The 18,075-nt window shown below is 38.2% G+C and overlaps 1 protein-coding gene across 1 annotated transcript in view; it reads left to right on the top strand.

Moving 5' to 3' along the window:
- Nucleotides 1-3,410: 3,410 nt before the first annotated feature.
- Nucleotides 3,411-18,075, top strand: part of LOC126278232 (UDP-galactose transporter senju) — an 87,525-nt gene continuing 72,860 nt past the window's right edge. Inside the window, exon 1 of the mRNA XM_049978211.1 lies at nt 3,411-3,980. Coding sequence (XP_049834168.1) covers nt 3,890-3,980 — 91 coding nt within the window. The 5' untranslated portion in view covers nt 3,411-3,889. The remainder of the gene's footprint in view (nt 3,981-18,075) is intronic.

The raw sequence follows: 18,075 nt of genomic DNA, 5'->3' as shown, positions 1-18,075 counted from the left end.
CACTGTAAATGTTCAAACAATTTTTAGATAAGCCTTTTTATTGCTTTTAGCACACAAGAAAATGGTCTATCAAGTCCGCTTGTATCTAACTAACGTATCTATTGTTCTCTGTTCACAGTTCATACAACCAATTTCACACTCAAAGCAGCCAGAAATGTATACAAGTGTGACCCGACTGATGATGCGATCTCACAGTCACAGGTCCGCTATTATAAATGAGTTTACTCTCGGTCCTTCTCAGTGGGTTTCTTTAAAAGAAACTGCTCGCCAGATACTCCATAACTGAATACAGAATACGCCACACGGAATTTTCATAAAGGCTGAAAGATCACACTTGACTAACTTTCCAACAAAACACTCCCGAAACTCCAAGCTTTCATCAAACTATTCGTAACTACATCACCGTTAGTCACAACACGTATTAAATGTGAGGAACTCAATATTCCTTCGTTTTACACATAATAAGAATCATCACATTTAACATGTTCTTTTGCGTTTGAAGCTGGTGAGTGACTCTCCCGATACTGCCTCACTCACAGCATATCTAACTAGCTGTGTGTGGGAATTACGTAATTCTGATTGGCTGATCAGTCTGACGGACCAATCAGAATGATCATTCTCACGGAAAAACTCGCTTAAGCCAATCACTGTTCAGAACGTAATTTATGTCATCCCAAACTGCAAATACTAACACAATGTTTAATAAAACAAAACGAAATAAAATTAATCTTGATAATAATTTAGAAAACGATTGCACTTTAAACTGATATTCTGGCTGCCATCTTACAAAAGCAATCCACCCCTAGACATACATCATCATCAATGTGGGTAAATTACATCTTTACCACATTCTAATAATGTAATGTTGTTCATAATAAAATATTGAATTTTTTCGTATGAGCCACACACACCATCTCACTCATTCTCATTTATTCACACAACAACATATTAAACAGATACTATTTTTTCTGAATTTTTATACTACAAAATGAAGAATAACTAAAATTTTGGAAATAAAAATCCAAACTAATTGACTTGGTATATTGAGAACTGTGATTTCAAATGGTAACAAAAGACAAACGGTAATCGTTCCTAACTGAATTTTTCACACTGAGTGACGGTTTGGTGGATTTTAGGTAATTTTCTGAACCTCCAAAACTATTATATGTACAGCTTTGAAATTTGGAGATCTTCTGAATAAAAATATTAGTATACCATATTTGAAAATGTTTTATTTAGATTCGTAGGGGGTATGAATATATGGTCGTTCTAAGTGTCACAGAAGCCCGTTCTCATACTGGCTAGTAGAGACAGATGTGCTATGAGTCATGGCTAAGACACAAGTTTTCAGCCTCCTGTACGTTCGCCAGGCTCCAGGTTTATGTATCTTACTGCAATAAATGTTATCCTATAATAACTGCGACATCACAATATCAAGCACAATTTCTGAGGGAATATGTAGAGCCTATTTACATTATGTTTTATTTTTCATATATAGCAAATAACGTCATAAACAACTGTATTTTGCCCTTCAATAAACTGACTGATTCACTCAATAAAAGTTTATTTAATGAAAACTGCTTCATCAATTTATGTTGTCATATATACACAATGTAGGCATCAGCTTTGTTCAGATATTGTAAAACGTAATTAATTTTTGGCATTAATTATCTAGTCTCTAATATGGAAAAACATTCAACTGAGAAAATGTTCATGTCGTCCTGAAACATTGACAATTGGTCACGAAAACAAAGCAAAATAATAAAGCAAAGGCTAAGAAGAAAAAAAAGCGCGATATATACTATTATAATATTAGTGTGCGTGGCGAAAATAAATTAAATTCAGATGTCAGCAAACGACGACACAGTCCCCACACAAATATCAGTGTCTGACCTTTCTTTCTCAGAAATCTTGACGTTGGTGTTCCATTGAGTCCCTTCCCTTTCTGTTCTGTTAACGGCTTGTGTGAGTACCTCATTGTGGAATATTAAGATGTTCCATTCCATCCTGTTCCATTCTTTCAAAGGGGAATTGACCTTTAAGGAACTAGCAATGGTAGTAGACTTTATTAACAGAAAAATCAAAATTCATAAACGAAGTTCTTGACAAAGGTGGTATAGTGAACTTTCCACACTACTGAGAATCAAAAAAATACGAAAGTATCGTCCAATCATTAAAAAACCTCAAATATATTTTTTTTTCGAAAAAATATACATCATACATATCAATACATAGAACAATATTTATATGTTGCTTTTTTTGTGAGAAATTGCAAGTGTTCCATGACGACTTGGATATTTTGCCATTGAGTGCTCTTCTGTAAGAGAGGTCTGATACTGACAGTGAAATATAATTTACATTTTACAATACCTGTGCAGAGCTGATGCCTACACTTCGTGTAAATGGGAATATAAGTTGATGAAACGGTTTTCATTAAATAGCCCTTTATTAAGGGAAAAAAATCAGCTCTGTTGAAGGAGAAAAATACTGTTGGTTATGACGCTGTTTGCTTTGTATGGAAAATCGAACATAATTAGAAGGTAAACAGGTTCTATGTATTCCCCTATAAAATTTTGTTAGATGTGTTTAAGTATACAGTATATAGTTTCGCTAACGAATAAATGTCGATGTTTTGAAATGTTGTTTCACTTCAATGCAATTTACAGGTGCCATACAAAATTGAGCAGCCACATCAGTTATGAAGTTTTATTTGATCATCAACAAATTTTATCGTTGTTAGTTCATTAACTCCGATACTATTCTCCGACGTTTTGTATCACAGATGGTATCTTATAATTTCAATTTCGCCTTTCAGTACTGGGCTAAGCAAATCGACATAGTGTACACGTTCCATCTAGTGTGAACCAACGACTTACAGTTGAGTCGGCAAAGTTGATCTCTGGCAGCCAGCTTTCAACGACCAAGTGCTGATGGTAAAGAGTGAAGACAGTGGCTGTCTGTAGAGCCCCAGCAACACTGAGCCGTTAGCATAGAGACATTAACAAAACTGTGTAACGTGATTGGTTGAAGGAGGTATGCGGAGCTGCTGCGCCCAGACCACTGGAACTTTTTACTGCAACACACACACACACACACACACACACACACATATATATATATATATATATATATATATATATATATATATATATATATATATATTCCTTTTTGGTCTGAACTTTATGCACAGTGTATGATTTTTTGTTGTTTGGCTGTTATAAAAAGTAAATAATTTTTCGATCTAGACGTTTCACCTCTTTATGGAATAACACTCGCAGGGAAAAAAATGAAACTCCTCCTACACCCTTGGCAATGTGTCCCGAACGCAATTACCTTTGGCACACTGTGCGTGCGTTATCTTTGCAACACTTGGCATAGTAACTTTGATGAGCCCTTATCAAGATTAAGCCAAAGATATAGTTGTACAATATAAATATGTCATATGCCTAAACGTGTAATAAACATTAAATTATTTGCCGATATGAGTGATGTCGTGCATCAAATAAGAAAAGCTTTTTTTTTGCCCCCTAACCTGCTTGTATATTATTCTCCCTTTTCTGCGCCTAATTACGTGTACCGAGCAAATAAAGTACGCTTGATGTTGCCCAACATGAGAAGACAGCGTATTGTTTAAAGGTTCGCCGGTTACCAGGAAACGTTAAAATGCTAGCGAAGCAAGTAGTCAGTTGCAGATTGGTGACGTACGTACAGGAAGTCAGAAACACTCTGGCTTTACGGCTCTGTGGTAACAATGCCTATACGGGTCTTTCCGTAGTTAAACGCCGTAGCACCGAGCTTGTGAAACACGTCAGGGCTCACGAAATGCTCTTACCGGTGCCTACCGTTGCCTTTCGATTGACGTTTGTGTAAAGGTGATGAACTAGTAACAATGTCGTTGCGAATTAGTTGGAATGAACTGTTCCCCACGAAATGGAGCGTAGTGATATTCATCGCGTACATGGTGTTGTTTATAAATCAAGGTTGGTGATAAAATCAATATGAAATATGCTTTACGTGCAGATAAATCACTCTGGAATTAGCTGGCAGTCATTTATGCGTGAGGTGTGCGTGCTTGTGTGAATGAAGGCCGTTTGTGTCTCTTGTTCTAACGAAGTCTGTGGCCGAAAGCTTATGTGTAAATGTCCTTTTACTTGTGCCTGTCTGCAACTAAACGTGTCATCTTTTGTTAAAATCCATATTATTACTACTTTTTCAAGACTGTATACATTTTATTGAACTGCTCCTCTTAATTTCTTTGTTGTCTCTGGCAGATTTACAATGTCGCAAGCAAAACGTAAGCTTTTTATTTCTTATACGTGAACTTATAATTCCTGCTCCAAATTTTTCTTTAGTTTGCTACTTTGCTTGCTCATTGTGCAGATTGATTAACGCCAGTGATAGGTTACAACTTTGCGTCACTCCCAACTCAACCACTGTTTCCTTTTCATACCCTTCCACTCTTGAATTGCAGTCTGGTTGCTGTACAAGTTATAAATAACAATTTGCTCCCTGTATTTTATTCATGCTGTTTGTTGTTGTGGTCTTCAGTCCAGAGACTGGTTTGATGCAGCTCTCCATGCTACTCTATCCTGTGCAAGCCTCTTCATCTCCCAGTACCTAATGCAAACAACATACTTCTGAATCTGTTTAGTGTACTCATCTCTTGGTCTTCCTCTACGATTTTTACCCTCCGCGCTGCCTTCCAATGCTAAACTGATGATCCCTTGATTCGTCAGAATATGTCCTACCAACTGATCCCTTCTTATAGTCAAGTTGTGCCACACAGTTCTCTTCTCCCCAATTCTATTCATTAATTCCTCATTAGTAATGTGATCTACCCATCTAATCTTAAGCATTCTTCTGTAGCACCACATTTCGAAAGTTTCTATTCTCTTCATGTCCAAACTATTTATCGTCCATGTTTCACATCCATACGTGGCTACACTCCATACAAATACTTTCAGAAACGACTTCCTGACACTTAAATCTATACCCGAAGTTAACAAATTTCTCTTCTTCAGAAACGCTTTCCTTGCCATTGCCAGTCTACATTTTATATCCTCTCTACTTCGACCTTCATCAGTTATTTTGCTCCCCAAATAGCAAAACTCCTTTACTACTTTAAGTGTCTCATTTCCTAATCTAATTCCCTCAGCATCACCCGACTTAATTAGAATACATTCCATTATCCTTGTTGTGCTTTCGTTGATGTTCATTTTATGTCCTCCTTTTAAGACATTGTCCATTCCGTTCAACTGCTCGTCCAAGTCCTTTGCTGTCTGTGACAGAATTACAATGTCATCGGCGAATCTCAAAGTTTTTATTTCTTCTCCATGGATTTTAATACCTACTCCAAATTTTTCTTTTGTTTCCTTTACTGCTTGCTCAATATACAGATTGAATAACTTTGGGGATAGGCTACAACCCTGTCTCACTCCCTTCCCAACCACTGCTTCCCTTTCATGTACTCGACTCTTATAACTGCCATCTGGTTTCTGTACAAATTGTAAATAGCCTTTTGCTCCTTGCATTTTACCCCTGCCACCTTTAGAATTTGAAAGAGAGTATTCCAGTTAACATTGTCAAAGCCTTTCTCTAAGTCTACAAATGCCATAAACATTAGTTTGCCTTTCCTTAATCTTATCTTCTAAGATAAGTCTTAGGGTCAGTATTGACTCGCGTGTTCCAACATTTCTACAGAATCCGGACTGATCTTCCCCGAAGTCTGCCTCTACCAGTTTTTCCATTTGTCTGTAAAGATTTCATGTTAGTATTTTGCAGCCATGCTTTATTAAACGGATAGATTGGTAATTTTTACATCTGTCAACCCCTGCTTTTTTTGGGATTGGAATTATTATATTCTTCTTGAAGTCTGAGGGCATTTTGCCTGTGTCATAGCTCTTGCTCACCAGATGGTAGGGTTTTGTCAGGGCTGGCTCTCCCAAGGCTGTCAGTAGTTCTAATGGAATGGTGTCTACTCCCGGAGCCTTGTTTTGACTTAGGTCTTTTTGCAGTTTCTTTAGTTTTAATTTACAGTTCATAACCAACAGATTGTGGCCAGAGTCCACATCTGCCCCTGGAAATATCTTACAATTTAAAACCTGGTTCCCGAATCTCTGTATGACCATTGTATAACCTATCTGAAACCTGTCAGTATCTCCGGGCTTCTTCCATGTATACAACTTTCTTTTATGATTCTTGACCCAAGTGTTAGCTATAATTAAGTTATGCCCTGTGCAAAATTCTACCAGGCAGCTTCCTCTTTCATTCCTCACCCCAATTCCATATTCACCTACTATGCTTCCTTATCTTCCTTTTCCTACTGTTGAATTCCAGTCACCCATGACTATTAAATTTTCGTCTCCCTTCACTATCTGAGTAATTTCTTTTGTCTCATCATACATTTCATCAATCTCTTCATCATCTGTGGAGCTAGTCAGCTTATATACTTGTACTATTGTGGTAGGTGTGTGTTTCGTATCTATCTTGCTACCTTCAGAATTTCAGTGATTGTATTCCAATCAATGCAGTGAAAATATTCTGTTTCGTCTGTGGCATTTGTCTTGCAAGGATATCGACAATTTTGAGGGTCGTTGTCTTCATCTTCAGGTGCGTTGTGTCAACTTGGGTATTTCAGTGCTGTCAAGATTCCTCTGCTGTCAAGATTCCTCACACAGTATTGTATCTCCCATATCATCATCGTCATCTACTTCTTTGTCCCTTTCTGTAACATTTGTCTTCAAGTTATCGTTTCCTTTTGTTTTCCCATAGATAGCCCCCTTTTTTCCTGTAGTCATGCATGTTTCTATAGTCTTGCATTTGTCCTCTGCCCATACTGTTTAGCAATTTTGCTCTTTCTGCCAATAAAATTTTTAAGCTACTGTACCCTATTTCCATTAGCATGTTGCATTTTTTGTATTTTCTCCTTTTGTCTGTTAAATTTGGTTTCTTGTGTGTTACCCAAAGATTTCTCCTGAGCTAGAGCATTTACAGTTCTTTGAATTCCTCTGGCCAACAAAGCAAGCTGTGATTTGCAAGATATCTCAGTAGGGAATCTGTGTTGATTTTCAGTGAGGAGATGTTCATTCACCAAAAAGATCATAATGTGTTAGCATGAAACACATTATGTAATTGTACAACATATTGATGTCATTAATACAGGACTACAATTATGTACATCTGTCTGATGACACTTATTGAAAACTGGATTGACCTATGCTTTTTTTCCCTTACCTGATACTATTTCAGTGCTCCTTCGGGGGGGGGGGGGAGACTGCTGCTAGAGGTGAAGCAACTTCTTTCATGTGTTCTCTGTAGAATTCAACAGATATCTCATTTCTCAATATCTGCTACTTTGGCTTTCACGCAATGATTGAATGAGGAAACCTATCGTCTTCTGTAGTGAAACTGGCGGTTCAATTCTCTGTTGTGCCTTTCAATTTATGTTTTCATTAAGTTCCATAAATTCCATAAGGTAAATGATGGGATGGTTCCTTTGAAAAAGACGTAGCCAGTTTCCTTTCCCAGCCTTCTCAAATCCCCCTTGTCCTGTAAAGGGCCAGAGAAGATATAGGCCCTATGTTATAGTTGCTTCAAGCATCTGTCACTACCAATCACTTAATGATCTTAATGATTTTTCTTTTACAATTCTCTGGTAACACTTCACAACTGCAAAGGCCTGCATTAGCAACCTCGGCTACGGAGATGGGTGAAGCATCAAGTGATGGTTCGTCTTACAGGGAACCCTACCTTTGATCAAGTCCTACCAGTGATGATTCCTGACTAGTTAGTGGTTGGAAAGTTACGTTCATAAGAGTGGTATGAACTACTTGGCAGGGAAAGTGACCTAGACAATAGTGCAGGGACTGTTAATTAAAGATACTGTAGCAGCTGTGCTGGTATCGAAGAAGTTCTTATGGTTGTCTGAGATGTGCGAGTTGGATGCCTCTAATTTCATAGACTAGATTTAGGCAATTTTAGCCCTTATAGAGAAAGTAGCATTACAGGCCAGAACAGCTCTTTAATGTTATGGCACATAGTATAAAAATACAGAAGTTACTAGTACGAAAAGTATGCAGCCAACTAATGGAAAATGGTTTCAGTTTCATATAGTAACGAGAAAAACTGGTATGAAGACTATCTAAAGTTCACTGGAACTTATTCTTTATAGATTTTCTGTTAGATTTTACTGACTCAAGAATGTAGAATTTTGTTTGTGTCTAGCATTGGATACATTCTACAGCCAAATTGAGGGGCATATGTTGAGCACTTATCAGACCCCATTTCGGGAAAGCGCCGGCAGACAGGCACATGAACAAAACACACAAACGCACACACAGAATTACTAGCTTTCGCAACCGATGGTTGCTTCTTCAGGAAGGAGAGGGAAAGACGAAAGGATGTGGGTTTTAAGGGAGAGGGTAAGGAGTCATTCCAATCCCAGGAGCAGAAAGACTTCCCTTGGGGAAAAAAAGGACAGGTGTATACACACACACACACACACACACACACACACACACACACACACACACACACATATCCATCCGCACATACCATATTTGCCCTAAATATGTCTTGCTTGTGTCTGTGTATGTGCGGATGGATGCGTGTGCGTGTGTGTGTGTGTGTGTGTGTGTGTGTGTGTGTGTGTGTGTGTGTGTGTGTGCGCGCGCGCGAGTGTACACCTGTCCTTTTTTCCCCCAAGGGAAGTCTTTCTGCTCCCGGGATTGGAATGACTCCTTACCCTCTCCCTTAAAACCCACATCCTTTCGTCTTTCCCTCTCCTTCCCTCTTTCCTGAAGAAGCAACCGTTGGTTGGGAAAGATAGAAATTTTGTGTGTGTGTTTGTGTGTTATTTTATTGTGCCTGTCTACCGGCGCTTTCCCACTTGGTGAGTCTTGGAATCTTTGTTTTTGGTATATTTTTCCCATGTGGTAGTTCTAAAAACAAAGATGATGTGACTTACCAAACAAAAGCACTGGCAGGTCGATAGACACACAAACAATAGTAGTTACCTAGGCCTACTTCAGATTGCAACATTCAGACTCTTAATGATATTACTTGGAAAACATTTGATTCTGCATTAAAATGGCTTTTAACCAATATACATGTTTGTAATTCAGACGAAACAGCCCAAAAACTTTGCCTAAGCACACGAAATACATGATTTACAAGTAAAGATAACAACTCGCCAAACAGTGTGTGGTAGTGTCTCCCCATCCCCCACAAAAAGTGCAAGTTGAGAAATGTGTTTTGTAGTAATTTTCTTCATTTGCATGAATCTGGATGCTTTCTAAACACTGTGAAGTTCATGGTGGAGGGTACAGGGTACATCCCACTGTACCAGTTATTAGGACTTTTTCCCTGTTCCATTCACATATTCAGTGCATAGAAAAATGATTATTCCAATGCCTCTTGTAAGCAGTCAAATCATATGCTTACAATTACTGTGGCAGCTTTATGTAGAGGGTTGTAATGTATTCCTAGAGTCATCATTTAAAGCCAGTCCTCAAAACTTTGTCTGTAGACTTTCCTGGGATATTTTCAGTCTATCTTCAGGAGCCTGTAGTTCCATTCTTTCAACATCTCGGGACACTTTCCTGTGGGTCAAAAAAACATGTAACCATTCATGCTACCCTTCCCTGTGTAAGTTCAATATCCTCCTGCTAGTCCTATTTGGTACGGATCACACACTCTTGAGCAGTACTCTAGGATAGGTTGCACAAGTGATTTACGAGTGTTGGAACTTAAATAGTGGCAACTATTTATTCACAACTGATACAAAAGAGTTACATGTTTGCACCTGTTACTGTCCTTCAAAGTATCACCAGCATTGTGTAGAATCCATTGCCAGCAGCGTGGAAGGCTTAGTATACTGTTAGCAGAGCCTGTTCTGTTGATGGTGCGAATGGAGTGGTCTACTGCCTGTCAGATCTCTGGAACAGTCCTGAAGAGAATGCCACAAAGTGGTTCCTTCACCTTCAGAATCAAATCAAAGTCGCAAGGACTTAAGTCCGGGGTGGATGGTGGATGCTACAGTACTTCCCAGTCCCATCGACTGAACAGAGCAGCCACAGCTTGCGCTGTATGTGCCCCTGCATTGTTGTGCAAAATGATGGGTGGGTTGCACAGAAAGTGTCGCCACTTCTTCTGCAAATCTGGTCACAGGTGATGCTCCAAAAATGAACAGTAATACTGTGCACTGACGGTCTGCCGTGGAGGAACATAAAGTGTTAGGATAATACCATCACAATCGTACACAGGAATCACCATAACTTTAGACCACTCCATTCGCACCATCAACAGAACAGGCTCTGCTAATGGTATACTATGCTTTGCACATCGCTGGCAATGGGTTCTACACAACACTGGTGACTACTTTGAAGGACAGAACAGGTGCAAACATGTAACTCTTTTGTATCAGTTGTGAATAAATAGTAGCCACTATTTAAGTTCCAACCCTTGTATAAGCAAACTACTTCGTAAAATGATTGTGTTTTTGTAGTTTCCTCCAATAAACTAAAGTCTGATACTTGCTTTACCCATGACTGAGCCTCTGTGATCATTCCACTTCATGTCTCTACTAAGCGTTACACCCAAGTATTTATATGAGTTTTCAGATTCCATTTGTGACTCACTAATATTGTATTCATAGTATACTATGTTTTTTAGTTTTGTGAAGTGCACAATTTTACATTTTTGAACATTTAAAGCAATGTGCCAATCATAGCACCACTCTGAAATCTTATCAAGGTCAGAGTGGATATTTGTACAGTTTCATTTAGATTGTGCTTCATTGTAGGTAACTAAATCATCTGAGTAAAGTCTAAAGTAACTATTAATATTGTCTGCGAGTTCATTAATATACAACTAGAATATCAAGGGAAGCAACACACTTCCCTGGGGTACAGCCGAAGTTACTTCTACATCTGTCAATGACTCTCCATTCGAGACAACATGCTGCATCCTCCCTACCAAGAAATCCTCAGTTGTGGCACATATTTCTTCCGATACCCCATATGATGATAATTTTGATAATAAGCGTAGGGGTAGTACTGAATCAAATGCTTTCCGGAACTCCAAAAATATTGCGTCTACCTGACTGCCTTGATCCGTAGCTTTCAGGATGTCCCATAAGAAAAGTCCAAGTTGGGTATCACATTATCTATGTTTTTGAAATCCATGCTGGTTGGCATGGAGAGGGTCATTATGTTCAAGACACCTCATTACATTTGAGCTCAGAATATGTTCTAGGTCTCTACAACAAATGGATGTTGAGGCTTTGTTCAATTTTAATGGTTTCAGTTGTTCCTCAATGACACTGGCACTAACATTTATTTCACTCATCTTTTCAGTGGTATGAGAATTAAATTGCAGTAATATACCTGAGTTTTCCTTTGAAAAGGAACAATTGGAAACAGATAAGCATTTCTGCCTTTGCTTTGCTACTCTCCGTTTGTTCTTGTTCATCCATGAGTGCCTGTTTGGTGTCATTAACAGCCTTTACATATGACCAAAATTTCTTTGCCTCTTGTAAGAAGAGAACACCACTTGATAATTGACACAAAAAGCTTTATTAAGTCTTAAGAACAGTTTATTATAATGGGTACGCTAGCCACAAAGTGACTCGCAATAACAATCTCATAACACATATGGGTAGAGGTAAACATGTAACTGAGTTAGAGCTGGCTGGGCCCGTCTCTAAAAGGCATAGTCCATATCAATTCAGGCAGGCCTTATCAGAGGCTGCCGCATATTGATTTACAAGCAGCCTCTCCTCTGTGCACTCTACTGTCCGGCTGACAGTTTTTGGCATAATCCATATCACTTCAGGCAGGGAGTTACCTTCATAGTCTTGGATGTTATTGAATTTAGCCTATGTTAAAATGAAGGTCTAAGTAAGGAACACACACATTTTTATTTTCTCCAAAACAGTTTCTGCTCCGAGCTAAAGCCTGCCAAAGATGACACTGTGCATACCATTCCTAAGATGCGAATTTTGGAAAAAATTTTAAAATCCTTTATCTCTGGAACACTGGCTTTTCTTTCTTATTTTCTTTTTTTTTTAAGATAATTGCTTTATGATCAAAAACAAATCCTCCATGTGGACTTATCTGTCAAAGTTCTTTTACTATAGTGTTCTGAACTTTTTTACAATTTATGGATTTTTTTTTTTACAAAAATGCCAATCCCTAAAGTTTTGATTTTTTTATTAGTACCATATAGTTCTACATTCCCTGAAAAGGAGAGCTTCCACCGTTAGGTTGGACAGGTTTTATAACCAATTGTAATTGTTACCAATCATAGAACCTGTTTTATTATCACATAACAGGCTCATAAAAATCAATACATTTAACAGAATTTTAGTTTTAAAAGATGAGGAAGGGACTCATTTTTTCAAGCATTTTAAATGGTTCCAAAATGTAAGTGAAAGACCCAAAGACTGAAATGTTTCAATTTATACAACTTCCATGCACTGCGCTTTGTACTGAAATTAGCCAGTAAAGTAACTAAAAATGTGTTCTACTGCTTCAGTATCTTCCTTTGATATACCGGGTGATCAAAAAGTCAGTATAAATTTGAGAACTTAATGAATCACGGAATAATGTAGTTAGAGAGGTAAAAATTGACACACATGCTTGGAATGACATGGGGTTTTATTAGAACCACCCCTTATTGCTTGATGTGTGAAAGATCTCTTGCACGCGTTGTTTTGTGATGATGGTGTGCTCAGCCGTCAGTTTTGTCTTGCTTGGCCTCCCAGGTCCCCAGACCTCAGTCGGTGCGATTATTGGCTTTGGGGTTACTGGAAGTCGCAAGTGTATCGTGATCGACCGACATCTCTAGGAATGCTGAAAGACAACATACGACGCCAATGCCTCACCATAACTCCAGGCATGCTTTACAGTGCTGTTCACAACATTATTTTTCGACTGCAGCTATTGTTTAGGAATGATGGTGGACATATTGAGCATTTCCTGTAAAGAACATCATCTTTGATTTGCCTTACTTAGTTATGCTAATTATTGCTATTCTGATCAGATGTCTGTCAGACATTTTTTGAACTTTTGTATTTTTTTGGTTCTAATAATACCCTATGTCATTCCAAGCATGTGTGTCAGTTCGTACCTCTCTATCTACATTATTCCGTGATTTATTCAGTTTTCAAATTTATACTGACTTTTTGATCACCCTGTAGAATGATGCCTTCCTGTTGAACCATTAGGAACCGGAGCACTTACAATCTTCAAAACATTGTGAACAGGAAGTGAGCATTGATGGTGTTGTTGCTGTCCTTCAGCTGGAAACCTATATCCAGCAGCTGGTCCATGTGGCAGCATAAAGTTCACTACAATTTCGTTTAACTCGTAACTGGTGTCTGTAAACTCTGCAATTCAGTAGTCACAGTCATACACACATGTCATAAACATCCCCCTTCTCAGGTTGTGAATCTGAATATTATCCTGCTGTTTCTGAGGTGTTGGCTGAAAGAACGAAATTTCTTTTCTTGCTCTTTAAAGTGCGTGCAATATGAGAAAGCCAATCATTTTGAGTCCAAAAATGTGGCTTCTGAATTCCTTTCACAGGAGTAGTTTGTTTGGACCATTCTTCCTTTTTCTGCTCGTAGAATTCTTCAGTTTCCTCTTTGGACAAAATAATGAGTGCTGTGGATGTGTAAAATTTCACGACTCTAGTAAAATCCTCAGCATTTCGAATCACAGCTGTATTTGGTCTGGAAAGATGTAGCAGGGGGCTTCAGCAGGCCTCCTACACCATCACAAGGCCCCTTCCCATGACCAGTAGCTTTGTATACCCAGTCAGTTGGCACAAGTGACTTACTCAATTCAAACAGCTGGTAACGATTTTTAAAATAACTAGGAACACAATCAGAAATAATGATCATCTTCTTTGACCCTGTTTGCAGTTGAAGAATTTTGCACATTGCTAGTGAAGCATTTGCTAAGTCATGTCCTGCACCATCACTTTTAATTGCAACACTTGTGGTCTTGTTTTGAAAATATATCACTCCTGTAAAAACTGAAATTACAGATCATTTGCCAAAAAGCACTAAACATAGTTCTTCATCCTGTACACACACTTTCACTTCTGCAATGTGTTGTTGTTACAATTTCTTCAGAGGCTGGTGTGTTAAAGCTTTCACTGACCATTTACCAAGTTCATCAATGAAACTGTCAAAGGCAACAGTTTTCTTGATTAGTTTATTTTCCACTCATGTCATGTATGTAATTTCTGCAGAGTTATCTGCTACGTCTTCTAGGCCAAGTGTCTGTAAAGACAGTTCTCCCTTTCCAGGGCAGTCACCACATTCTTGAAACAAACACGTCTCTCACTTTACGCCACAGACTACTAATGACTTCACATGCCCAACCAAGGTGTCATATGTCACATGCTCCAGTAAATTCTCAAAGTTACCACACAAAGTTCAAAATTCGTGCAGTACACACATAAATAGATATCTGTAGGTGAGTGTAGAACTACCCACTTAGGTCATAGTGCATAAAATTTTGATCTTCCAATATGTGAGGTTGTATAGCTGCTCTCATAAATTGCAGAAGTTTCTTTAATTCTGCAAGTCATGCACCTCTTCACTTTCACAACTGTTTGACCTTCAACTGTTACATTTATAGTATCTTTATTGTTGGCATTGTGGCGAGAACAGTACCATTTATCTTCGAGATAAAATGACTGTGCTATTTGAACTTGAGCTACTTCTACAGGATGACCATAATAGGGATCTGGTCATCCAGAGACTCCTTTTACAGACCTCACATTTCTTGATTTGTCTATCCTGTGCTTTGATACTGATGGAATGTGGTTCAAAATTGTTTTCTTTGAAAATGTCTTTGGAATAATAGTTAAAACTTGTACCTTTTCACTGTAGGGTGCACAGTACTCAAAGGCTGATTGATATTTGTGAAAAATTCCTGACAAGAGGTGCAAGACTGCATTGGTTCATTTTCGTCTGAAAGTGGAATTTCTACTTTGAAGAGTGTGGTCAGTTTTGTGGTTGGGTATTCATCCATAGCTTTAGTATTTTATCTGCGCTTTCTTGATCCTAGAGTGTATGTCTTGAGTTCACTGACCACTGTTTCTTAATAGGATTAACACCTACTTCTGTAGTTGACTGATTCAGGGTATTTAATTCTTCCTCTATTGATTCAAATGGGAGGCTTCACCTTGTTCAGATACTATCATTATTGTTATTCTGTCAAAACATTTAGAACACAAAAAGTCGTCAGTGGAAACAGCTTCAGTTTGAAACAGTCATCAAATGAGAACACTTATCCCCAAGCTGAACAAAGTCTGTTTTTTGTTTGTGTTACATTTCTTTCTTTTATGGATATGCAAGTAGTCAGTACACCTCACTCTCTTGAGGCCCCAGTCAGAAGACATTTCAAACAGTTCTTTCCATGAAACACATTGCAACTGTGTCAACTTGCAAATGCCTCATGAAAACACAGAGCTCACTGGATGGTCTCAGATTTCTTAGAAGCCTCTTCAGCAGAAAAATTAGCACTGAACAACTACAATACAGAAACCTGCAATGAACAACCACGACATGGAAATGACAAGGAACTACAACAAAGTGTAAGAAATAACTGCAGCAAAGACAATGGAAATAAACATTGTAACAAAGAAATTAGTTAGAAACAACTCCAGTGAAGACACACATTACCCTTGAAAATTAAATTAAAATTCAAATAAAACCTGTCCAATTTAAAAGTGGAAGCTCTCCTTTACAGAGACTATAGTACTACATGGTTCTAATCAACAGAAAAAACTAACTTTCCTGGATTGGCATTTTTGACAAAAAAAAATTGTGTGTAAATTATAAAAAGAAAATCAAAAGGCATCAGTAAAAGACCTTTGACAGGTGTGTGCAAACAGATACCAGTGCAATCATAAAACAATTATCTTTAAAATACAAACAAACTCAAACAAAATATCTATAACAGTTGCAGAGATACAGCACTTAAAATTTTTTTCCGAAATTTGCCTCTTCAAAATGGTGTTTGCAGTGTCATCTTTGGAGGCCTGTATCTCGGGGCAGGAAAATTTTTGGAGAAAACAAAAAAGATATGTTCCCTACTTACTCCTGAATTTTAACATATGCTAAATTCAATAACATCCGAGGCTATGGAGGTAACCCCCTCTGCCTGAAGTGATACAGATTGTACCAAAGGCTGTCAGCTGACTAGTAGAGTGCACAGAGGAGAGGCTGCTTGTAAATCCATGAATGGTGGCCTGTGATGATTGTCGAACTTCTAGCTCCGTCTACCAACTTCTGTGGCGCACCTTTCAACTGTGCGCCAAAATTTCGGGTGTGGATATGTGTGAGTCGACTATATAAATCCTGCAAAGAGTCACAATCAAAATGCTCAGATATGACTAAAGACATTACAAAAATCGTATGGATGCTAAAAAATGATAATTCTTCAGACTATTTCTTGACAGATTGAAATATTCAGTACTGATTTCTGTAAAAAGTTGATAATTTAGTTATTGATAACCATCAAATATGTGTGACAAATTGATGGTGTCAGCCGTAACCATCATATCGGATAACAGTAGTCTTTGAAGCCTTTCTCTTTCTTTAGCAGTTATGCTGTTAGTTAGTTACCCTTAAGCACTATAGATCATTTGCATAATAAATCATAATGATATATGGAACAAGTTACATTCAAATAAGAAATTAATTTTTTAGATATCACTCCTTGCTGACCATTGTCTCTAAATATACAGATGTAACTTAGTAATTCCTACCCACCATCATCTACATGTTACAGTAATAGAAATTATTCTAAGGAATAGAAGGAGCTGTCAAGGAAAAGCCCTCTCTGTTTTCGAAGTGCTATCTGTCAAGACACCTTACATGAGTAGAGTGCACAAATTTTGGTTGCAGCATTGTGCACTCCTTTTCATGCTAAGAGCAACCTTAATGTGGAGTAATGAGTGTCTTTTTTTCTTCTGGTATTGTAACTATGTGCATTATTGTTCTTTTGAACTGCAATGGATTACTTATAGTAAACTTCATGATGGAATACATATGCTGTGAAGCAGTGGTCAGAATGCCTGTCTCCTTAAACAGATGTCCAGAAGCAGATTGTGGGTGAGCACCACATATTATATTCCTATTTAGCAATGACCAGCTCAAGTGACCAAATCTTCACTCAACAGCAGGTACTACTTCTTGTTGAGCCTTTACATTCTCTGTATGTGATAGTTGAGATATGAGCACTTGAAGCTAGTTCATGACTCCCCTTAACATGTGTTTTCTGGTCCTTAGCAAATCTTTTTTTTTCATTGTCCACACATATTAATGTTTATTTGAACCTCACCCCTTGTTTATGCAATTGACATGATTTATGCCAGTCAATAAATATAAAAAGCATAGTGGTCATTCAAATGATTTGGTAGTGTTTTACTAATTCTGGAGTAGTAGTAAAGAATTTGCTTTGGTATAACCAAACCATTAAGGAAGCTCCCAAATGGTGCAATATATCTAATGAATCAATATAAGAATATGTAGCAAAAATTGAGACTTGTCAAAAATTTTGGGAAATGTTATTTCTTGAAAGGTTCTGAAAAAAAAAAGCATATGATGTAAACTTTCTCAGAATCACTGGTGATTATAACACACACACACACACACGCACACACACTAAAAGCAGCTCACATGCACGACCATACCCTCTGGCTGCTGAGGTCACACTTAAGGCAGCAGTGCATAATGGGGACACAACCGGATGGTGGGGGTAGGAAGGAGGCTGGAGAGGGAAGGAGGAAGAATAGAGGGACAAGGATGGGGATGGTTAAGTGCTGCTGTGGGAGCATACAGGGACGATGTGAACAGAGGGTAGTGCAGCTAGGTGCAGTAAGGGAGTTAGACGGAGGGCAAGGGAGGCTTAGTGTAAAACGAGAGAGGTGAAAAGACTATGGGTGCATATGTGGAATAGAGGATTGTGTAGTGCTCGAATGGGAACAGGGATGGTGCTAGAGGGTAAGGACAAAGACTAACAAAGTATGAGACCAGGAGGGTTAGGGGAACAGAGG

Source organism: Schistocerca gregaria, chromosome 6 (genome assembly GCF_023897955.1).
Source record: "Schistocerca gregaria isolate iqSchGreg1 chromosome 6, iqSchGreg1.2, whole genome shotgun sequence".
NCBI lineage: Eukaryota > Metazoa > Arthropoda > Insecta > Orthoptera > Acrididae > Schistocerca > Schistocerca gregaria.
Note: the sequence above shows the minus strand (reverse complement) of the source record. Positions and strands in the feature narration are given on the sequence as shown.